The sequence below is a fragment of the Python bivittatus genome, unplaced genomic scaffold (genome assembly GCF_059951505.1).
Source record: "Python bivittatus isolate LINGU-HERP-01145 unplaced genomic scaffold, Pbiv_v1 ctg000340_np1212, whole genome shotgun sequence".
Classification (NCBI taxonomy): Eukaryota; Metazoa; Chordata; class Lepidosauria; order Squamata; family Pythonidae; genus Python; species Python bivittatus.
This window is the reverse complement of record NW_028277056.1, coordinates 19,981,166-20,007,236: the sequence shown is the minus strand read 5'-3', so window position 1 is coordinate 20,007,236 and position 26,071 is coordinate 19,981,166. Positions and strand designations below refer to the sequence as shown.

At 35.3% G+C, this 26,071-nt stretch overlaps 1 protein-coding gene across 1 annotated transcript in view; it reads left to right on the top strand.

Annotated features, from left to right (window-relative positions):
• Window positions 1-26,071, top strand: part of MICU2 (mitochondrial calcium uptake 2) — an 82,665-nt gene that overhangs the window by 40,498 nt on the left and 16,096 nt on the right. The window contains exons 5-8 of the mRNA XM_007430605.3: window positions 5,600-5,647; window positions 8,024-8,106; window positions 12,225-12,290; window positions 21,585-21,682. Of these exons, the coding sequence (XP_007430667.2) occupies window positions 5,600-5,647; window positions 8,024-8,106; window positions 12,225-12,290; window positions 21,585-21,682 (295 nt within the window). The remainder of the gene's footprint in view (window positions 1-5,599; window positions 5,648-8,023; window positions 8,107-12,224; window positions 12,291-21,584; window positions 21,683-26,071) is intronic.

The window sequence follows — 26,071 nt, the reverse complement described above, 5'->3', positions numbered from 1 at the left end:
AATTTGACACTCATAACCCGTGTCTGTAGCGTAAGTTGTGTACCCTGTTTTTAAATGGAAATGATAGCATAGAAAAGAGTTTTTGAACAGCAACATTTGTAATAGGAGGAATTGAGAGAGAGTGTGACTCAGCTGAACTAATAATGGGTGATGAGCCAGGGATTCTTCAGTGAGACCATTAGCTTAGAATCTCATGAATCAGCCCTGAGATAGAGCCAGAAATACAGAAGGAAGCGTACTCGATACTGAATGAATAAATTTGTGTATGTATATATACTCAATCTTTTCTCTGCTTCCATTCTGTGAGGGATGGAAAAACAAAAGGAAGTAGAGAAATACTTCCATGCAGAAAGAGAACTTCCCCTGCCGCTAGATGAATAGAAGCAAAAAATAAAATAAAAATGACCATGTACTTGGCTATTCTAATTCTAAACACTTCTATGAATGTGTGATCTTTCTATAGGCCTAACTTTCCCATATGACTGTTAGACATATTTAATTACTTTCATAGTTTACTTTATAGAGCTGCTTTTTTCAAATATACATGGAATTGCCTAGTTTCTTACATGCCTAGTAGATGATTGGTTTTTGAAATTAAAGTTTGGTCAACAAACCTTTCTATCAAAACTTATAGAGATGTTTAAAAATGCAAACAAGACCCAAGAAGGCCACTGTACAATTTACAAATAGGGTACATTCACAGTCTTACATAAGACAATTCATAAAACATTATACAGAGGATAATATGGTTTCCTATCAGTTACTTCAAATTAACTATTTGTGAGCTTAGTGTGAGAGCAGCAACAATATATTTACCTGTATGTACAGTTACTACTTGCTCAAAGCCGAAAGGGAAACATGCAGCATTGTAGTCTTTTGTCCTATCAAGGTGTAAGGTCAAAAGTAGGGCAATCGATTTGTCCTAATACTATTTTTAAAAAAGTACATTACATCAGTGCATGTTCTATAGTTTCAACTACCCCTACCTAACAAGGCCATAATTTCATTTTCAGAAGGATTTTTGTGAATCTCCCTTATGTAACAGCTGTGGGGTGGCAGTTAAATTGAGCAGCATAATATATTTGTCTATATTTAGGTATCTTCATATGTTCCAGATACCCAGCAGTAGACCAAAATTGTGCCTTTTGCTTCATTTTAATGGGGGACAAGCATGTTTTGCCTCTGCCAGTGTTACCTGAAAATCCAGCAGTCAGGTTCTAATTTGTCTTTTTGTTTCCATACATAACTTCATAGATGAAATAAAGAGAGACCAGTTGAATAAGCTTTGGAGTTAAATCTTGTGACAAGTGCTGGCATAGGTGTCCTTTAACACCAGGGCTAGGTCATTCTCTGAGGCTAACTTTTGGAGTGCACTGATCCAAAAGCTCAGATAATATGTCCAAGGTAAAGTACCAACTCCAGGGAGACCTACTTCCAGGCTTAGTCCAAGTTTTTAGCCCATCTGGATAAAATAATAGACCTCAGGAACCTAGACAGGACTTTTTGCACTCTTTTATTCAATCCTGAATACCAAAGTTGAATGCCCTATAGTATTTTAGTAATTACCTTAGCTTTGCACACTATCAGAGCTGAGGGGATATGACTTCCTCCTTTTGTACGGAAAAACTATATCGGGGTTGCTGACAGAGTAGCTGCACTCTGTGAGACATGATTTCTATGCCTGACTCAGCTAAGAAATGTTTGGGGTACAACTACTAAGTAGTTGCAATGTTTCACTTATTCAGTTGGGTGCCCTTCCATAATCCAGTTATATTTCTTATGTCCTCCAGAAAAGTCTAAAACCTTAGTCTTTTCATAATTTTTTTATTTTTTTATTTACTTGACAAATTTATATAGCCACCCATTTCACTAACATGACTCTGGTTGGCATACAATAAAACAAACAATTAAAAACAAATCTTAACCATTAAAACAATAAAATATAAATAAGATTGCAGGAGAAATCTCACATACAGTGCAACCATCTTTACCGCAGGATCTCTAAGCTTGCTGAAAAAAAACCCCTTTTTTAGAGATTTTTGGAAGTATAATAAGGTTGGAGCTAATCTCACATCAGGAGAAGTGATGTTCCAAAGGGCAGGTGATACTGCAGAAAAGGCTCGTCTCCTGGGTCCCGTCAGATAGAACTCTTTAACAGACGGGACCTATAACACGCTCTTCCTTCCTGATGGGATCTGACTGAAAGAGCCTCACATGAAAATTGTATTATCAGACTACATGGTCTGATTCTAGTTTGTGATATCAGTGCTGTATCATCAGCATATAATTGAGGTAGGGGTGATTTTCTTCCCAGCTAATTTTGGGAGAATATAATATGGAGAGTAGAGGGTAGAGGCCAAATCATTTATTTGCACAATAGTTTTTGTGTTATTTCTTGAATTGATTTCTACTTCTACCACCACAAAACAATTTTTATTTTCATCTAATAGTGCAGCTATTTTCATAGAGCAAAATCCTTGCTTGTAAGTAACTATAATAACAGCTATTAAATTCAGTTTTATTACTTTTTCCCTAGGTATTGTACTTTTTCTGAGCAGTGAACTTTCTCAGACTTTCAGTTGAAGGCAATTGTGCCTCCTAGTGGAATATCTTTAGCTCCCCATTTTCTTATTCTACTTTAAATTTTATAACAGTGTTAAGATCCCTTGTATTTTGTTAATATTTTAGATTCTGGATAGCTTTATTGTAAAAGTAAACTATTAAAGTATATTCAAGCATCTTAGTACTGAAAACTTTTTCTTTTGTTTTTACCATAAGAATGTATACATGTTTCCCTTTTTTTTAAATTGCATTTTATAATCTTTTAATTAATTGTGTTGGCTAATTTAGAAATAAAACACATTCCAAAAATGAATTTAATTCTATGTTGGCTCAACTTCTGTGCCAGCTATGTAAAAAGTAAGATGGTATTATGGCATTAACTCTATACTTCCCCAAAATGCTTTCAATCAGCCAGGTGCATATTAACCCTAATAGTATCAACCAAAGCCAGAAAAAAATGTAAAATATGTTATAGCTTTATTTTAAAAGACTCTTAATTAGATTCAGAAAATAGTATTTTTATACTTTTTTAGTTAGTGGCCACTTTAAATATATTTTGTTGAGAACATACGAATTCAGAAGGGCAGGGACTCTGTAATAGATTGTCATAAGCTTACTGCATAGTGCCTGTTTTGTGTAGGATGATAGTTGCCCATAGCCACTAATCAAAGCAGATAAAAGCATCCTATGCTTCTACATGATTTTACTACAGTTGTACCTTTTGTTAAATTTACTTGCAGTTAAATTTACTGGGAGTGCTAGGCTTGAACTGAGGTATGAGTTCCAATTCCATCTCAGCGGTGGTCAAACTCCTATCAGCTTTCACTTTCATTCCTGTGAAATAGGACTGATTGCAAATTGTAGCTGGATGAGGTAACTAAATAATGTTTAAGGTACGAAATTGGATGAAAATCCAAATTGAATTAGAAGGCCCTGGAGATACAGATAGAGTTTAAGAAACTATGCGAGATTCCTTAAATTTTGTTCATCTTGCAGTGTTTCTCTGATATTTAATAGATGTTTGCAGTTGTTTCTTCCAAAATATTGGATAAAGACTCATGAAATCAATCCTATACATAAAGTTGCAGATCCTGAAATGTCACCAATATCATGGAAAAATGTTTAGAAAAAACGCCTTCTCAGTGCTAGCATAAAGGTTATCATGGACCAGTGTAGGTGAGAAAGCATTGTTGGATGAGTAGGCTGAGTCAGATGGAAGAAAAATGAGTGAAAACAATACAAGTAGTCCTCTACTTACGACTGTTCATTTAGCGACTGTTTGGAGTTACAACGGTGCTGAAAAAAGTGACTTATGACCAGTCCTCATACTAATGACCATCACAGCATCGCTGCGGTCACATGATCAAAATTTGGGCATTTGGCAACCAGCATGTATTTACGATGGTTGCAACATCCCAAGGTTACATGATCGCCATTTTTTACCTTCCCAGCCAAGCAAAATCAATGGGGAACCACATGATTCACTTAATGACCATGTGATTCGCTTAATGACTGCATGGTTTACTTAACGACCACTGCATAAATGTTGTAAAATGGGGTGTGGTCACATGATGCCTCACTTAATGACCACACTGCTTAACGATGAATTTTCCGGTCTCTTTTGTGGTAAGTTGAGGACTACCTGTAGGTCTATGCCGTGTTTTTGATTTGATTATACATAAGTGCAAATACAGCACCTATCAGTTATTCATTAAAGCAGATTTATCTGTTCCATGGCTCCAGCAGAAACTCTATGGTAGCTAAGCAATGTTGGATATAGATGCAGCTGCTTTCATGAGTTCCAATTGGTGCTGTGTACACACCCCTCCTTGCTCTGAAGCACTTTTCTGAAACTGAATCCAAAACACTACATAGCCCTAGAAAACAATATATCCCACAGTGTGTTGTTAAGAGTTGCAGTAAAAGTCTTAATATTTATCCTATACTCCTTCTGACTTCAGGGGTATAGGTTTTATGCATCCTTGAATTAACATAGCAACCTATTACTTAAAAGTTAGATATTTATTTTAGATCAATTATGAGTGGCCGAGTCCACTCATAGGAATTATTTAATGTGGAAATCCTAAAAGTTTGTGTGGGGGGAATCTCCTTGTCTTTCAATTTGTTAAACGTAAATCCCAGAAATAGCTTGCCAGTGAATTGTAGAGTTCAAACATTTGCTTTCAACATTTCTTCCATTGTGCAGGATGAGTTTTTTGTTTGCATGTTAAAAGTAGCTTGTCTTTGTGTGTGTGTTATTTATAAAAGACCTCTTTTAAAAATTCTTAAAGTGCTCTTACTGGGGGGGATGCTTCAAATTCTTTTCTTTAACCCATACACTTTATATACTTCTCTATCTTTAGCTGGCATGTTGCTATTTTGACAGTTGCATCTTGTGTTTGTTCAGGCTCTTCAGTAGGTCTTTCAAAGGGAAATGTCGGAATTTTCCTTCAAAAGGGAAGAGAAAAGACACTTTCACCTTGTAGAAAGGATGTGTTCAGCTTTTTAAATTTTTTTAAGAGCCTGTTCCTGGCTCCATGCCCGGCAGTTCTATCAGTGCAATCTAGCAGCTTGCCAGCTTTGTGTTGCTGTATTCCCCCTGAGATTTAAAGAAAATCTGGTCTTCACATTTCGAAGACAGCCAAAGGATGAAATACTTTGATCCTTCAGACCAACATTAGAATAGGTCTCCTCCCAAGTACTAAATATGACAAAGCACACTTAATTTATTCATTCTTTGTATAAACACTTTCTGTAAAAAACCAGAGATTTAGGGGAGACTTTCTATTAATTCCAAATAAACTAAGTCTTTTAATAAGACATCGGCATCATGGGGATTGTAGAGCTCTTGAATGGGGAGCAGAAAAATCTGATTTCCCTGAAAAATAATAGTTACTGCTTCATTTAATAGATCAACAGCATTCAACTGAAGAACTTTTATAAAGGAATCTGATTGTGCAAGGAATACTATAAACAAAGCACATTGGTGTGCTGATTCTGAATATTACAAAACTAACCTTTTAATCTTGTGCTTCAGGACTGATTTCCTATACAGAATACCTGTTCTTGCTGACAATACTCACAAGTAAGTATTTTGGTAGTGACTGATCTTTCTAATTTAAATAAATATTAATCTCTAGTATGAGCTCCTTTTTACTTATATGATCCAGTTCAAAGTTCAGCTGATAAAAGTATGAACTTAGAGTAATAATTGGTCACATACACACTGAGAAATATAGGAAGACCCTTTCTACAGGACCTTAGAAAGTGAAAGCATCTTAAGCTGGCCTTACCTGTTGACTTTAATGTCTAGAAAAGTTCATATTGTGGTAGGAGGTCCCTGAGATATCCAGGCCTCAAGCTGTTCAGTGCTTTAAAGGCTGAAATCTTAAATTGTTCCCAGAAAACAACTAGCAAGGTCTTTTAACAGAAATATAATAAGCTCCTGAGGTTGTGTCCTACCTGTCATACTTTACAGTAAATAAAGCTTCTGGGCACATCTCAAGGATAGCTCCACATTGCAATGATTAAATTAGAGTACCCCTTAGGCGTGGGTAATTATTGCCAAGTTGCGCTAGCATACATACTGGTACATTAACATAATTGCACAAATGCAGTGTTTGACACTGCTTTCTAGTGGGGGTGCACAAAAAATCTCTGGGATCAAGAATCACTTCTAGACTGAAATTGCTCTTCGGGGGGGAGTACAAATCTGTATCCTATTTTCCTATTGACCAACCCCATGATGCCTGGATTAAATTTCAACTTGTGTACCTTCAGCTTGCATGGCCCCTTTCTGTCTCTTCCCTGTTCCTTGAAAAGATCTTCCCAACCTAGACAGAATGAGAGAAAATGTGTTTAGGGATGTCAGTATTTAAACACACAATTTTCCAGGACACCTGTTAGCACCTTCCGAGATCAAGGGAATGGTTGGAGGAGAGTAAGCACCAGCTTCTTTCCAAATGTCTCTGGACTATAATTCCCAGAATTCCTAGCTGCATCTCCAAGTCATCAAATTGAGGAAAGCTGGTGTGCAAGGCTGAAGCCTATTTACAGTCCTGAGAATTCATCCCTCTGATTGAATAGTTTTTGACTGGGTTTGTCTGTCTCGGCGTCTCCATCCCACAATGGTTTAAAAAACCAAATTATGGGCTGTTCCTATTTTGATAAAGTTAAATGTTCTTTTTATAGCCAACACACAAATATAATTTCTATTAACAGCCAATATGAATATCTGATATTCTCATCCTAAAAGTATTGTCTACATAATTAAATGCGTGTGGAGCTTTTCTTTGAACCTCCCTTATTTTATAAATACATACCATTGAAGCTGCATCATATCAGATAAGAATGTCATCTACTGAGCTGTGTGAGCCGCTTTAGCTCCTCTGTGTTATGTGGGGCTACCTCCTTATCAGCCTATTGCAACAGATGGTATGCTTCACTGTTTTATCATTTTGCTTTATTCTCCAATAATGTAATAGGCCCCATATATAGTGTTACTGGCTCAAAATGTCAACTTAATAAAATTCAGTAGCCATTCTCAATCATTATGGCTTCTTCTGAGCAATAGACTATAGATGTCCTGTTTGTGAAATATTTCTTGATATTCATGAATGTTGTGTACTGGGAATTGTAGGGATTTTTAAAGTTACCTAGTCAAAAATTTTGAAGGGACACTTGATAGGCTCCACTGTGGTATATAATTCTAGAAATGTATGTGTGTGTGTATATGTGTATGTGTAAAAGCTTAAAGGAACATCTCATTTTCCCTGATATTTTTTGTGTACTCTTAGTGGATCTTATGTCTTCACTGAAATAGCTGGAATCTTTTCCCCTTCTAACTGGTTTTGCTGTTACATTGGCTCAGTTGTAAGATTCTCTGTTTGATTCTCCAAACTATGATTTGCTGAGCCTCTTTTTAAGTAGCGCAAACTGTAGTTTAGGGCACTCCCATATTATGTATAAAACTTGTAACATGTGTCCTTAAACTAGCAACCAAATTGGTAAATTTTTCATTTTTTAGATACTTGGTTTTGTCAATACTCAGTACCCTCTGCTAGCAAATCTAGAAATGGTTTAAAAATATGGCCTCATGTTTATTTATTTGTGTTGTTTATTTATTTATGTGATAGATTTATATCCCAACTTTACTCCAGGAGCTTGAGATGACATCCATAGAATCTCTCACCCAGTTTTCCCCACAAAAACAATCTCTGAGAGTAGGTTGGTATAAACTGAGTGAATGACCCCCAATCACCCAGTGGACCAGTAGTTGAGGATAGCCTTGAACCTGGTCCTCCCTGGTCCTAGTACAGTATCTTAACTATTACCCCACACAATTTGCTGTTTTGTAAATCTGGAAGTATGTGTCTATTTATAGAGGACTAGAGTAGTAGACAGTATAACTTACATGTAAAGTTTTTTTTTTTTTTTTTAACAAATCTCTTATTTATTGTAGAACCACAAACTGGATTTCATATTGCTTTTAAAATGTTGGATGCTGATGGCAATGAACAAGTAGAGAAAAAAGAATTCTTTAAGGTATGGTTTTAAACATTTAATCAGTTGTCCTTGCTGGCTGGGAGTCATGTATGTCAAATATATCCTTCTACTTTCTCTTATTAGTGAAGTACAGTGTTTAGTATTACGTGTTGGGGCAAAACAGTTACTTCAGAACATCAAGATTTCCAATTATGGTTGTGGAATTGAGAAATTAGAGACCAAAGCTGCTAATACATCAACTCTAGAGAAAAGTCTCCACTTAATATAGAAGAGTATTTTAACTTTTTATCATGATACACAAAATACAAATTTAAAATAAAATGCCAAGATGTTCAATTAACATATTTACCAATGAATTTGTTCTGCTGCTAAGATCATCTAGAGAGAAGGTGAAGTGTAGTGAATATGATGAAATTAATCTAATAATTGTTATCAGGTTTGTTTCCAGGAAGCAGAAAGTGAGGATTCCACAGATTCAAATGGTTGGGTGAAATATTGAAAATCCTTGTACAGCAATATCTCCCTGTTTTATTTCATCCAATGACATTCAGAAGTTTAGCTGTAAATAGCAACAACTTGTCTTTAGGCATGGTCCAGTCAGATGTTCCTCCATACTTTGTTTGGTTGCTTTTCAGCAGTATTAAAAAGTGAGATGGAAGAGAAGAAATAATTTCTTATTCCAGTTTGCCTTGCCTAAACTGACAGATCAGGGAAGGCTGATCTTGCTCCAGGAAATGGTAGGAAAAAAGGTACCTGTGTTGAATGAAACATTTCTACCTGCATCATTTAAAAAAAAAAAAGCCACAAGATCAGAACCAGATTTTTACCAGATTATTTAAGGAAATAGTATATTGATTATATATTATAATTATGTTATAAATATATTATATTATATAGTATATCAAACATTGAACTAAAGCCAGACTTTCTAGAAAGTGAAGCTAGTAACAAAGCTGCAAGAATTAATGAAATTAATGAAATTAAAGTGCTACATGTAGTGTGTAAGTGAGTGTGGAAAACACAGTCATAGCAAGGGACTGGAAAAGATCCATTTATATTCCAGTACCAAAAAAAAGGACAGTGCTAAAGAATGCTCAGGCTATTGAACAGGTTTTTTGCTTGTTTGTTTGATCTGTGTGCCGCCCAACTCCCAACAAGTAAAGTTTGTGCTTATCTCACATGCAAGTAAGATAATGCACCAGATTTTCCAATCCAGACCAGCATCTCATGGAATGAGTACTGCGAAAGTACAAGCAGGATTCAAAAGAGGCAAGGGCACCCAAGATCACATAGCTAACATCCTATGGATAATGAAAAAGGCAAGGAGTCCCAAAACAACATCTACTTTTTATTGATTATATAAAGGGTTTTTGTATTGTATTGTCTAGATGACAGTAAATTATGGATAGCCCTTAAAAGTATGAGTGTGCCAGACAACCTAATTTGCCTATTGAATTTATATAAGAAGTAACAATTGGAATGGAATATGGAGCAACTAAATACCTCAAATTAGAAAAGAGGTGTATCAAAATTGTATGTCACCTTGTTTATTTAACATTATATGCATAGTATATCATGACAAATCCTGAACTAGAAGAAATAAAGATTGGAATTAAAATTGCTGGGAGAAACATCAGCAGCCTCATTATGCTGATGATAGCACCTTGATGATTAGAAATCAGGAAGACTTAAGGAATCTCCTGTTGAAGCTGAACAGAGAGTTCCAAAGCCAGCCTACTGCTCAGTATTTTAAAAAAACTAAGATGATATCAACAGTCATTACCATCCTATTGCAAATAAGTGGAGAAGAAGCTGAAGTACTAACAGACTTTATCTTCCTAGCTCAAAAACTCATATTGGTGGTGACTGCAGCCATGAAATAACAAAATAGCAAAATGACATGAAATAGCAAAATGACATTTGCTCCATGGGAGAAGGACTGTGACAGATCTTAACAAATATTAAAAGTGCAGAGACTTCTCACTGACAACCAAGCTATATATTGCCAAAGACATGATTTTCGCAGTTGTAACATGTGGATAGGAAAGCAGGATCATCAGAAAAGCCGAATAAAGAAAACTTGGAAAGAATGAATTGGATAGCAAGAAGAACAAATATTTCAATATTAGATGAAATAAAACAGATCTCACCAGAAGGACTAATAATGAACTTAAAACTTAAACCTTTTGGACATATAATGTGAAGGATAAGACCCTGATTCTTGGAAAAATTGAAGGCAATCAGAAAGAGACCAACACAAGCCAAGGTTTTAATTTTTACTGTAGACATTTCAAATTTGTCTGTGTTTAAATTTGTCATGCAAACTGGTGAAAGTCGATTTGAATTGCTGCAGGATATAAATGTGATAAATGAATAAAGTGCTAGTTACTATAACACAACTGTGATCTTGCAAGAATGCAAAAGAAGCCATTACTAACAGGCAATCCAGGCAATATGATAGCCGTCAGATCACAAAGAGTTGGAAGTGACTGAGCAGCTGAATAACAAAAACAGATTTAGGAAAATACCGCTTTTTCAGACCTAACCTGCCAGAATGTTCTTCTGACATTGGTTGTGAGGAATCAAAAGTAAGTGTTAAGGTTCATAAAGTAGGAGATTAAGGGAGAGCTCATTTTTATCATTTAGAAAGAAGGTCATATGCTCCTTCTCTCACAGTGATAAACATAAGGACTTCTTCTAAGCACCTTTAAATCCTGCACTTTCTGGTTCTATGTTATGCGGTTATCATAAATAATAAATTCTGTGTTCTTTTATTTTTGCTATCCATTTGAGGACTGGTGCTAACGTCTTTGAAAGGTAGGGGGGCTTAGCAGTGTTATACTATATTAAATCACTTGTTGAACACATGATAAAATTGCTGAGCAATGTTTCACCAAAAAAAAAAATTCCTGCCAGGAGTCTGCTGAGTGATTTTCTTGGGATTTAAAGTAATAGACAAAGGCAGCATTTGATGGAAAACTTTTTTTGAATCTAAAACCTGTTTTTATTTTATATACAGTCATTATTCAATCATTCTGGCCTTTTAGAAGAAAACACACACCTTTTTATCAAACACATTTTATATTGGGTTTTTGTATTCAGGATGCTTAAAATGCACTATTTCAATAATTCATTTGAAGCTACAGTCTACAAAGTGAGATCATTCTTATTCAGTAGTGACTATTTCAATTTGGAGCTGATGTCCATGGTATCCAGTAAAGGCCTTTCTCACTGCTACTGCCTGAAAACCCTCATCTAGAAATGGCAGGGATATAATAATATTTCCTGCATGCACAAAGTATGTGATTTGTCAGTTAATTTTGCTAGGCAAATTGATAGCGTTTTCCTATATTTCAGGTGGGAAGAATGAGCAAAAGAGAAATTAGGCTGCATAAGGCTAATTAGTAAACTGACTGAATTAAAATTTGAACTGGAGAATTCTTGCTCTCTCTATATAAGCTCTCATTTAGCTTTGACATAAACCTCTTAAATCAATGGTATATAAAAGCATTTATCTGCTTTTACTTTTCTTTGACTCTGTGCTGCCCTACTTCAATTTATGATATATTTCTGTATGTATTTTAATATTTTCGTAATAAGGCCATTGTGCAACCAGTTCTTCCCATCTTATTCCTGCTACACACACCACCACCCTCTGCCACTCCAAAGAATTGGGGCCTTCCTAAACAATGTGGACTGTGACTATTTCTCTGGGATAAGGAGAATGATCAAGGCTGGGGAAAGCACAAACAAGGATTATTCAAACAAAAATGTAAATCTGTAATGATTAAGAATGATAAACGTGATGCTAACTCTGTGGGTGTAAAGAACAGATCCCAATGAGTGAGCAGTTTCATGTGTGACCAGATTTCTTCATGGAAGATCCTGGAATAAAATATTCCTTCCTGCCTCTCTCCTTCCATCAGTGTGATAATTCGATATTTGGACTTCCCATCGCACATTACATTTACTTTGTAAATCATGTATAATTTCTACTTTCTATGCATGTTTAGTGTTCTTATATGGAAGGTTTTCTACATAGAGTCTTTGATAATAAATAAAGCAGGCCTGGATCTTTGTAACCTCATTAAATATTCTGTGTATGCCCTGACCACCCTCAAAAAACAGAAGATAATAAATACATACTTTTCTTTTAGCTTCAGAAAATAATTGGAAAGCAAGATGAGTTTAAAACAGCTTCTGGAGAAGACATGCTGTCTCAGGTAGGTACCAATTCAAGGGAGATTCATATGAATTGTTTGGTGCATCTATAGAACTTTTTCTCTATTAAAATATTCACAATATTTATTTATTTACTATTTGTACATTGTAAATAAACCCCTAATGACTCAGATTTTTTTCTAAGATACTTTTCTATTCTGAGGGAACTCAGAATTAAGGTGAAGGTTATAAATTAAATAGATAAAAGATTTATGGATCATTGGCATAAAAAAGACACATTATATCACAAATAATAATACCTAGTTCTTGGGGTGCCTTCAATGAGTCTTGACTCCTGGTGACTATATGGACACGTCCATGATGTTTTCTTGAAACATTTTTCAGAAGTGGTTTGCCATTACCTTCCTCCTAGGGCTGAGTGGGAGTGACTGGCCCAAAGTCATCCAGCTGGCTTTGGCCTAAGGCAGGACTAAAACAGTCTCCAGACTGGTGCCTTTAACTACTATACCAAACTGGCTATAAATATCTAGGATAAGTATCTAAAATATGTTTTATACATTTTAAGTATCTTTAGTTATAATTGCATTAGATTTCATACAGAATATAAAACTTACTAAAAATGAAAACTTAATCAAATATCTAAGAAATGTAACAAATACAGTTCTTCAAGTTTAAAGGATCCACAGTAGGTGACTGCACCTTGACAACATTGGCTAATCTTTAAAAAAAAAAACAGTGTTGGACCTGATTAAAACTTGGATGGGAGACAATGAAGATATCCTAGCATTACTCTAGGCTAGACGAGAAGTTGAAAATACATCCCAAAGGAAAGCAATAACTAATTACCTGAGTATGGACATATTACTGGGTTTGCAGGATGAGGGGCGTACTTGCCCATTAATTTCATTCAATGGGTTAACTAAATTGACCCCCCAGGAGGCTATTAAGTTTCTAAGAACATTCAGCAATGTCAAATGAATTCTGAGAGTAGTTAGAGCAACTTAGTTTCCATTCTTAATTTGTTGCAAGAGTCCCTTAAAGGAGACCTAGAGTTTTCCTAAGTAAATTGTTCTGAAATGTTTCCAGTTGGACAACTGTTTTCTCAGTCACTCCTAACTCACTGTCTTATGAAGGAGCTATAGAACGACATTCCTATGAAGGTATTTCAAAGGACTATAGCCTGCTAGGAGACCCTAACTTTCTGTATTTAAAAAAAAATGTAGAATAAGCTATACTGTACACCAGGCTGTTAGAAGAGCTACATTATGTTGTGCCTTCAAAAATAAAGAATACTAGGACAAAGCTCTCAAAATAGTTTGAAAAGTGGCCTTGCTTTATTTCCTGGGTGTTGTCCATCTGCATTGTTGCTTATATTGCTGAAAATTAACACTTGTTTTTATCCTAGTTGATCCTCCTTTTTTCACTAATCAGTCAGCATAGGAGGCTTTTTCCTAAGCCCAGTTTCAACTAAAGTTTCTGATCGCAAACATTCATCAGTGTTGACATTTTGCATCTTTCAGTAGAAAAAAAAATTACAATTCAATGGCCTGAACAATATATTGCTAATATATTTAAATAAATAAATATGAAATTAAGAATAATTTTGAATTACTTTTAAAGTTTTATAGTATTAATAGATCACTGGCAAGACCAAACTTACACATTTGATAGGATATTTTAGTGATTGAAAATAATTTTACTTTATATTTTTAATTTAATCAAGGCCTAATTCCGATTAGAAATGATCAATTGATATTGACATGTCAAACAATTTTATTTCATTTGGAACAATAGGAGAGTAAGCTGAAGCATTCCTTTTCAGGATGAGAAAATACACAGATATTTACAAGACTTTTTGTAAAGCAAAGATGTGCTGTTGTACAAATTATATATGCTGTTTACAGACTGGAAAAAAAATCTAATGTCTGAATATGAAGAAACATTTGTAAAGACACTTTTGCACACACTGTTATAGACAAATAGAAGTCTAACACCCGAAGGACAGAGAAGGCATACCATTTAGATGACAGTATATTGAGAGTTGGTTATAAGTTCAGAAGGAGGATTAACTCAGTTAAATCAGTAATTGTGTCAGTAATGCATCCTCCAAATTTTAATCTTTACATAGCATAATTTTATTTATGGAAGAAATATGACACCAATAGATATAGCATAATAAATAAAGCATAATATTGAATTAAGAGCAAATAGAAGGAATTCAACTTCCATGTCTAAAATAATTAAAAGCCAGGTTATTTTTATGTAAAGATTTTCATTTATTAAAATGTTTTAAAACTACTTTTCATCCTCATGGTTTATCAAGGGAACATACAAGGGAACTAATGGAATCTTTATGTAATTAAAATAGCATTGAAATAAAAATATATAAAAGCAAGAAAACAATAAAAGATCATCTCATGCATTTAAAACGCCTGGACAAAGTTTTTGATGTGGCTCTAAATGATTGCAGGATCAGTCCCATTCTGACTTTCACGGACAAGGTTCATAAGACAGCTGCCATCTTTTCATCAATAACTGGAACTTAAATCATACTTGTTTTCCCTTGGTTTCCAAAGGCTCTAAGGGTCATGGCAGTGATTCAACAATATCAGCAGAGTGTACGTTGGCTGCTTTGCAGAGTTGCTTAATACAGATATGTTGAGCCTATCACTCTTAATGCACATGTTTTAAGGCGTAAATTGTACAAAAAGTGATCACCAAGAACCACCACTTTATATTTGAAACCTGGCAGATTTTTCTTTTAAAAAATTGGCAGCATGAATTTGGGGTTATGGGAGCCTCCCTGCTTTAGCAATTTGGATTCTAAGTCATTTAAGTTTTAAAAACAAGCATCATCACTTTTATTTTATCTTCAGCACAAATTTGCAGCTGCTGTTGCTCTTTCAGAAAAAACAGTTACACAATTCCATCTGGTTTACTTGTTATAATTCTGATATTAATTCCATATTATTTGAAGTTTCGGAGACTTTTCCTAGGGCAATCCTGTGTACAATATGTTACCATTATCAGGAAATCACCTGAGTCGAACCATTTGTAACCACTTAAGTGTAGCTGGATTTCAGCAAGGTTTATCAATGAGTATCCTTGAACTTCGTCTCAGGAACCGTGCAGGACTTGAGCGTCAGAACTTCCAATCCAAAGGATACCCAACAGGTGTCCTCAGCCAATTATATCTAGATATCACTTTTGTACAAAGCAATTTCATCTGGTTTGGATGACACCAGGAAGTCTGGGTATCATCCTTGTATATATGACACCTCACTCAAACTTCTGTAATGACCTCATTCTACAGAAGAAGCTTAAATAAAAATTGATACTTTTATCATACAGCACAACTCCCATGGGATTGAGGAAGTTGCTACTTTCTTAAACCACTGCAAATATATTTTAATATTTCTCCAGTTACAGTTAATACTTGTAGCTTTACCATCTTTCAACATTCTGAACTTACTTACTATATCCTTTTTAATCTTTTTTTTCCCTTCGACAACTAAGATATATAGTATTCTTTTCAATTCTATTCTTCAACAACATATTATTCCCTACAAATCTCTGAAAAGCTCCTTCCATCATTCCCTTGCTTCATTTTCATCCCATAGCCTTCCATCACATTTTTAATCCTATTCAATCTTCTTGGGGCTCCTTGTTTAGCCCTTTTTATCCATTTCCAAAACCACTTTTTATTTTCATCAAAATCCCTTTGCATGCTTTCTTCGTTTTAGTTCTTCCTTGCTCTCTTTGACTACATTCTGTGCAACTATTTTTGTCTCTCTACACATTATGCATCTCTTAACCTTAGTTTTTGTAGAATTGTTCTCTTACATATTTTTTTCCTCTCATCCACAGGCTCTTTTGCTTCATTATTTTATCAAGCATCCTTTCTCATACATCTTGTTGTTAGCATAACATTAGACATTCCAGGGGCACTCTGTAACATAATTTTCATTCTGGTTCAAGCAGCTTCCATATCCTACCTACTTATGTCTATTTTCCATTAATTCTGTTAAGAGAGTAATCTAGTTTTTAATACTTTTTTAATAGAGAACTTGTTTTTTCTGTCACTTTTACTCACAAAATAGTCTATCTCACGTTTACATTTTTCATCCCCTTTGTATCCTTCATTAATTTCCTCAATCTTTCATCATAAATCAGTTATGCTTTTAGATCATTCCTTCGCTATGTCATATGAACAAATATGCTTAAGCCACAAATTCAAAACAAACAGATCTTTTTCTAAACAAATGCATACCTATCCCAATGCCCATTCATTCTTGGGTCTTCAAATGACCCAGTCACTTTTTTTAGTACACTTTTGTGTCATTCCCACCTATCCATTCATATTACCTAGAAGAATATGCTTTTCTTGTGGATTGCATTCATTTAGAATGCTGCACACTTTTTCCCAAATCTCATCTCTGGTTCCTTCAGTGTCACTATTCACTGGAATGTAACATATAGGTAGTCCCCAGTTTAAGAACGATTTCCATTTCCAAGGTCTGTCTGTATGGTGAATTTGTATGAAACATGGAACATTATTATTGTATAATACTGTATAAGTAGTATTCTGTAATGAACTTGAACCATTGTGTATTTAACTTGAATTTTGCCACAGTAGGCTCCGTTCTTTAACTATGGGTCATCTGTAACCTGGGTGTTCTTAACCCAGGGACTACCTGTACAGTTATCACATCACCAATGAGTATTCTTCTTTAATACACATCCATTAAAACCTATATGTCACCAATTCATACCTTCTAACATACATTTTAGTACTTTGATTCATAATTACACCTTCCCTACACTATTCATCAACCTCCACAAGATAAAACACCTTCATTCAGATCTATTACATCCTCCCACTTTCTCTTAGTTTTACAGACACACCATATGCATTTTTCTTTTATTTCTTTTATTAATCCTGTTTACCATATGTCATAGTTGTTATCAGATGAGCCCATAAATATTGACCTCCGCCACTCATCATGGCTTTGGTCAATCAAGGCTTTCACATAAAGCTTTTTAGAAAGATGAAAGGTATAGACTAGGTGACCAACCTGAATTGCATCCATGCCACATACAGCATTCCCTGTTAATAGTAAGGAAAGTAGAGGTCACGTTTGCCCAGTATGCCAATGCCATAATATAGCCAAAGCCCAGTTTTTATCCAAAACATGCTCACTCTCTTCTGTAGAAACTAGGATCTCTAATGTAAGCTACCAAACAGTTGTCCACACTCCACTGACTATGAGATATATACAATGTATATATATGCTCAGGGTACCTATAAAGGATGATAAAATAAATATCTCCATGTCTTGTAATGTAAATATCAACGTTATTTCTGTCACATCTGGTGAATTAGTCCGTTAGTGAATATCTATTGGAGAAAGATAAAAATCCTAGTGGAAACAATCCTAGAATGTTTGTTTGAATCAGGTTCTTTATCTTTCATTTTTGTAAAATTATAAATGAATAAAGATATTACAAACTCACTAATTAGAAGACATGGCTGCAAAATATATTACAAAAGTAATGCAATTATCCTGAAAATACTAGAGTCCTACACACATTAATCTGGAATCAAAAGGACTTATTTACGCTTAAGCATGCATTGGATTGTGCTGTTGCCTAGTTACATGAGCACAAGAAAAAACATTCAGTAACTTTACTACTTACCAGTAACTACATTGCTTATGATCACCATGTCATTTTCTGCAAATGAAGACTAGTTTACAATGTTGCATTTTCATGAATAATTTTTAAATTATATCCTGTGTACTTGGGATAACATTTATTATGTTGTGTATTTTTTATTTTAGAAACTATGTTTAATAAAAGCTGCTAAATGTCATTACTGACCTTTCCCTCACTGTAATAACATAATTACAAACATGGTAAAACAGCCTGGTTTTCTGTTGTAACCAAAATTGGTTTGCTGCAAAGCCAGGATTTCAGGAACTTGCAAACCTCAATGTGTTTCTCCCCCTGATTTACAAATTCCTGCCTCCCCAATTCTGGGATCTGCAAATTGGGAGACAGAAACTGCATGAGGCTTGCAAGTTGCCCAGTTCTTTGCAGGGAGTGAGAGAGTCAAGGGGCAAATTGAGTGCCTTAAATCTCAGCAAATCTTCAACCCCGCCCCCCAGTGAAAAGGGTGGCGACATCTTTGCGGTAAAGCAAAGCACTCCCTTCTAGGAGCCTCGTTATTTACATTATTAACTTGGCTTACTTCTTTATTTGCTGTATTTTACACTCTATAAGGATTCGTGGCTTTAGGTCACTGTTGTCCCAACTTGGCTACTTTAAGATGAGTGGACTTCAACTCCCAGAATTCCCTAGCCAGCCATGCTGGCTGGGGAATTCTGGGAGTTGAAGTCCACTCATCTTAAAGTGGCCAAGTTGGGACAACACTGCTTTAGGTAAATACTTCTGAGTTCCATAGCAAGTAAAAATGGCATGTGCCTGTAGCTCAGTCTTGGTTTGAGAATTGGCTCCCCTGTCCACAAAAAGGACATGCGGTAAAAAAACACCCTGGAAGGTCAGAGGAAAGGGAAGGAGAGAATCTCTCAACTGGTCTTTCAGTAAATGGTCTGTGTACTGGCAACCATTTTATACCTAGACAACCTTTATCATCATAGCCAATGTTTTGCAAGAGTACCTACAAAAGCTCTCTCAAAATTCCAAATATTTTTACCGGTCAAGAAGGTTCCCTACGTCTGTTACAGTATATTATATTTAATTTCTAAATTGTATCTTTCTTTGTCAAACGTATTGCATTAATACTGAACTTCGCATATGTTTTACTTTCAATGATAAAAGTCAATGATAAAATACAGCATGCACAACAAACTATTTTAAGTGACCTAAACATGGCTCGTGCTACCTAATTTAATGAAAAGTAGTATCGGACAAATGAGTACTATCCCTTTCCCCATAAAGCAGGTTGTTATTTGTGCAGTAAACATGAAACATGTTGAACTAATACAACTGTAATGTAGATAATTCTGAGATTCAAATAACCACTAGAATCCATGAATAGATTGCTATCTTTCAGGTTTCCACTTCAGCAGAAGAAAAGACATAGAGGTCATTTAGATGTCATAAGGAGAGTACAGTTGAAATCCCTGTGGATTCCATATTGCCTAGTGTGCTGTTGTGTTCAAAGAAATGTCACTTAGTCTAACACAGAAATCCCTCACTGTGTAGTCTGAACCTTCTGAAAGAATTAAATAACTTTTCATTATTTAAAGAATTTACTATTTAAAGAATATAGTAAATGAAATACATTCCTTGATTTCTCTTAAGCATTTTTTACAAAGGGAAAAAATCAACTATATATTGTACTTTGAATTATTTGTTATTTCTTTTGAGTAAGAAATAGATGACTTCATGCAGATGTTAGGTTTGTATTTTGGCATATCTTAACTCTGCATAGGTAATGTTTGGATATATAAATTTTGAATTCTTTACCTTTTACATTTCTGCTAAAGTAAGTCTAGTTGTTCTAGATAGTGATAAATACTCGCTAATATTCAGTACTATTTATATAAATGCTGCTAAGAAAACACCACTCACTTGCAAATATCACAATAAATATTTTAAGAATTTATTTTAAAAAATGATAGAATCCTGGAGTACTTTTTTAAAAGTTGTATTAATAACTGACAAAAGTATTTGTTACAATTATTCGTTTGAAATATTTTTCTTCACTGGTAGGAATAGAAATTATATTTTAAAGTAACTACAGTTGTCATATAATGCTCCCATAAGTAACTCCTAATAGAATACTTCTTGAAACCTATGTAATCAGCATTAAAAACTAGTAACATTTTTTTATATACCCATTGGAAATGGGGCTAAAATATTCTGATATTTCTTTTGAAACTGTCCATGGGAACTGCATACATGTCCATACAGCAAAACCCTATATTACAAAAGAGAAAGCTAAATCTTGCACCAAGATGAAGTTTGAGGAAGTTGTTATTTGAAACCTGAGAAAAGCTGATCCTGATCAGATTGAGTATTATCATATTATAATAAATACATTGCTTCGTTTCTTTGGAGGCCTCTTCCTTCACTTAAAATTCAACCTGGATTTTAGAATAGAATAAATAGAAATCTTTATTGTCATTGTACAACTTGTACAACGAAATTAATGCCACCCCAGTGCAGCTTTAAAAATATAAAAACCATAAAACACATAACACACATAAAACACATATAACACAACCTTCACATTCCATATTGCACAACCCCTGATGCTGCATTAATACTGCACTATACGATAGAATTCAGTGTAGTTGCAGCTCTAAGATAGAAGCTATTCTTCAGCCTATTGGTCCTTGTTTTCATTATCCTGTACCGTCTGCCAGATGGTAATAGTTCAAAAAAAGAATGTCCCGGGTGGGATGGATCCTTAAGAATATTTTGAGCTTTCTTAAGGCAGCGGGAACTATAAAGTTCTTCCAAAGAGGGGAGAGGGCAACCAATGATCCTCTGGGCAGTGGTGGTAACCCTCTGGAGCGCTTTCCTATCTGCCACTGTGCAGTTAGCAAACCATACACAGGTGCAGTAGGTCAAAATGCTCCCAGTGGTACAGCGGTAGAAGGTCACCAGCAGTTTTTCATTCAGTTGTTGTTTCCTGAGAAGTCTCAGGTAGTATAATCTCTGCTGGGCCCTCTTAACCAAGGCTGCAATATGAGCGCCCCAGGTCAAGTCCTCCTTTATAATAACAGCCAGAAACTTAAAACTGGCCACCCGCTCCACTCGGTGTCCATTAATAACCAGGGGCTGGACATCTAATCTATTCCTCCTATAGTCCACTATAAGCTCCTTGGTCTTATTGATATTAAGAGCCAAATTATTGTCTCCGCACCACGAAAGCAGCCGGTCCACCTCATCCCGGTAGGCAGACTCATCTCCTTTGGAGATAAGCCCCACCACTGTTGTATCATCTGCAAATTTAATGATAATATTGCTGAAGTGAGTGGGGGTATAGTCATATGTATAAAGAGTGTAAAGTAAAGGACTCAACACGCAGCCCTGTGGTGAACCAGTGTTGAGAGTAAGAGCTGAGGAGATATAATTGCCTAATCTAACCCTCTGGGAGCGGCCAGACAGGAAGTCCAAAATCCAAGAACAGATTGAATATGGAAGCTCAAGATCCATAAGTTTAGACACCAGTCTATGTGGAAGGATTGTAAACAGTTACATCTTTTGCTTCAGTTAGTTACAAACAGGATTACAAAAGTGTGGATAAATCTGGAGGCATTCAGCCAAACATTAACTCCTGGTTTGTTCTTACTTGCTTACAGGAATCAGAAATGGAAGGTGCTGATATCAATACCATGTTACTGGTCCACTTTTTTGGAAAAGGAGGAAAAGATAAGCTTCAGTATTGTGAATTCCAAAGGTAGTGTTAAAAAACCTTTGAATTAGGCATATCATATTTAAAACGGTTAAACCTGGATAAAGGTTATGATTAACAGGCTTGAAGAGACAAAGACAGGGAATGTGGGTTTAGTACTCTTTTAAAACTTGCTCCAGGTTTGTCAGATGGCTAACCCCACGGTTCTGAAGGCAAAGGGGAAGCAAGGGTTTAATCATTTAAGCTCGCGAAGGGGGAACAAGTTTGACAGATGACTAAGCCCACATTCTGCCTTTCTGGTCTGCATTGAGACTTTTTGTAGATCAGCCGGGATGTCCACACTGGGGCACAAAACCACGACAATCAAACTGGAGTGCGTGATAAGGCTGTTTTTAATTAACATCAAGCATCATCCTGTTCTGTTCTTTGTTGCAAGGTGTAAAAGGTTACTTTGGAATCTTACCCTGATTTTTATAGCCTTTTTAAAAATATTTGTCATATCTTTTACTTCAGAAGGATCCCAAATAGCTTTCCATATTTGGGACGCTGTGGGAATTGTATTAGACGTTACGTCAATATAGTGTTCCCCTCTGGTATGCTTTAATAGAACTAATTTCCATAGTGCTATTCCCAGAAAATGCCTAGACTAAATTCTTCTTTTAGACATTTAATAAAAAGAGTTATGCTTAACTAATAATAGAGGCTCTGATTACCTTCATCTGTCTTTTATGTGGATTATTGCAATTCTGCATTTTATTCTATCTTTTTAATGTCATATGGTGCGCTGCTCTGTGCTTCAAGTGGAAAGCCAGACTTGTAATATGATTTGTTTTAAATTAAACATTTTTTACTTAACACTTAACTAAAATGACCATTAGTTGATACTGTATTGGGAATAAACTTTTAAAATGCTATTTAAAAAAAAAAAGATGGTTTAAATGCAGACAAAAAGCCATGTATTCTTGAAAATGGAAAATAAAACTTGAAGCTGTGCAGCTACTATCTTGAAAAATGCTAAAGAAAAAAATCCCACTTAGCAATATAATTAAACTCAATGTCAGTCCTTTTCTTTGCAGAATCTGCTTGAATCTTATTTCCCTCAGAACTACTTCATACACTAATGTTCATTATTAAGAATTTTCCTAAAGATCATCTACTGAAAAGTACAGCTTAAGATATATTTATATACAGCTTGAGATATATTATATCACTTTATATCAGTTGAAATATATCAGTTTTATAATATATATATATTACATTATACAGCTTTAGATATATTTATATCAGCTTAGGCAGGAGCACATGAAATACAGGCACCTGGATATACACTGGAGAATATAAGAATACTTTGGCATCCAAATTTCAGGTCACACAAGTGTTTGTGAATGAATGTTGTACGTATTCCATATTTCTATGGTGGTTAATTTTAAAATACCATACATGCATGCCTATCACGCTATTCCCTTTTGAAATACACAATATTATGCAGAGCATAGAAAAGGAGTAAGAAATACTAATCAAAATATACTAAAGACCTGAGAAAAGAAAACACAAGTTAAACTAATTTTCACCTACACCATTGACTGAATGTATCCATACCTTTATGTTCTTTCATGACCGTCCTTGTTTCATACACTGCTTCATACATTGTTGGTTGTGATTTCAACTTCTCTTTAAATTTTTTATTTCATTTACAGTTGTAAATCACCTATCATATTGACTCTGGGCAGTGTACAACAAAGCAAGTAACATAAAATGTTACAAAAATTAAGTAATATGATAGTAACAAAGTTGGCCACCCCTAGTCATCACTGTCAAATGCACACTTGAATAGTATTCACAGCCTTGAGAACTACAAGGAGCATCAGGGCCAAACACGTTTTGAGGTAAAGAGTATTCCACATAGAACTGGTAGTCAAATGGTTATCAGGACTGAGTTACCATTGCCTGATCATCCTGGTCCAGTAGGGCCATAATCAGTGTACCAGCCAGAACTGGGCAAGGACCTTTTCATCATGGCTGCTTAAGCAGGACATGTAAGTCCATAGGAGCATCCATAACTAATTCTTTCATGAGGAGCAAGGCTTTATCCAGAATAGCTACCAGGACACATGTTATAGAGAAACAGCAGCTCCATCTTGGCAGGATTTAATCTGAACTTGTTTCTCCCTCCCTAGCCTCCAAGTACCAGTTCAGCATTTCTGTAGCATCTTGATTTAGCCTGAAGTGGCAAGATACAGTTGAATATCATCCTCATGTTGATGACACCTCATCCCAAACTGATAGATGACCTCCCCCAACTGTTTCATATAAATATAGGATAACATAGGCAAGAACTCTGAGCTCTGCAGCACCTGACATTGGAAGAGCCAAGAATTCAAGTGCTCAGCCCCATAGCTACTGATTGGAACTACAGACTCAAGTAGGAGTGGAACCATCATAAAATAGTGCCCCAACCTTTGATGTGGTCCAATATAATACCATGATCAATTGTATTAACTGTCTCTGAGGGATCTACTAGGACCAAGAGGGGCACACTCTGTTCATCAGAGTCCCAGTGGAGATCATCCACTAAAGCAACCAGTGCTAATTCTGTCCCATTAGCAGGTATCAACAATGACTGGAAGGGGTCTAGATAATTCGTTTCCTCTAGGATCTCATCAACGCTATACAGTCACCATGCATATTGCATGTTTGTTGATTCGTTGAAAGCATGTGATAACGTGAATAGGCTTGAATTACACAATTCCATTTTACACAAAATGGAGTTGATGGTAGGTTGCTGAATGGGATAAGAATAGTATATGATGGAAATAAACCATGATTGAGAATGCAATATTTTGCAAATTGTACAATATTGTGCAGGGAGTAGGTCAAGGAAGTGATGCCTTCTTGGTTGTTTAATGTACTTATGGATAAATGTATAGAAGAATGCTTGTGTTGATATTAGACATGTTGGTTGGGGATATGAATGTGTGTATTTCAGTGTGCAGATGACACCATGTTATTGGCTGTGAACCAAAAAAAAGTAAAACAAAAGATATCATGGCTCTCCTCACTCAAGGCTCTCATATTTATCTTCTGTTTTCTTCTGCTTTTCTTTTGTGGTTGATTTCAGTTTTTTTATATTGATTTTTTAATATTGATTTTGATCTAATATTGTTTTAATGTTTTATTATTCATTGTTATACTCTGCCTAGAGTCTTTTGGGATTGGGATGGGATATAAGTACTATTAATTAATTATTTAAAATTATTTAAAATTTGTAGTGAGAGGAGAGAGTTTACAACATTACCACCTTTATTTGTGCCCTTGCCATTTGCAACTTCATTATTATTATTATTATATTTTTATCCTGCCTTTTATTTATTTATACACACACGCGTGCGCACACAGACATACACAGAGTACATATACACATATATATTGGTCAACTGAAGGTGGCAAACACCTAATACTCCTGACTCCTATTTTCTCCACAAAAACTCCATGGGGTGGGTTGGACTGAAAGAGAGTGACTGGCCCCAAATCACCCAACATTCCCTCATAACAGTAAAGACAAATTTTGACCAGTATGCTCCAAGTGAAACCCAAGCCCAGTTTTATCCCAGGTTGCAAGTGACAATTTCTTTTCTAGAAACTGCCTTATTAGTCAGCATACTGTTGTCCATATTCCACCAATATATGAGATATATTGGTAATGCTCACAGTTTAAATGTCATATATGCCAATTCACCAAGGCCCAATTCAATTGGTCTTGCCACAGAGCCTTGGAGAATTACACATTATTGCTTAATTTTGCATCTAAACTAGTATAAAAACTAACCATGGCTTTAAGCTAGTTTCCACTAGTGCTATGCATTTCTTTTTAAACTGAATAAAAAGTACTGGTCTCATTCATTTTATAATTAATGAACACAAATGGGATAATAGAAACAAGCATTTTAATTGCTTTGCATATCAGGTCCTCTTTGCCTTGCATATATTGTTGAGGACCCTGTGTGCAGATAATTAAGGCAAAAGAGAGAGCAATAAAATTGACATTTACAAGTAATTCTATTTAGTTTAGAGAATATTTCAACTGTGCACCTACTTAATTGCCTGCTTGGGTGCTTTGGCTGATCTAAACAGCTTTGGCAGATCTGAAATCTGACAAGTGCAATGACATATAGAGTTATTGACAGTGCATTCTTCTGGATGTAAAACATCAAAGTGGAAGAATCAGAGGAAAATGACCACTAACTAATGAATGAACAACAAATGCAGTTCAGATGAATGAAAAAGGAAATCAATGAAATATTTTAAATCAGATGAAAAGTGAAATGAAACATGTCCCCTTAAACTGAATAACAACTGTATCTATCTCTGGTTTAAGCCAGATAATAATTACCCCGGATACAGTTTACATAGTTGAGGTACCACAGGAAAGTAGGC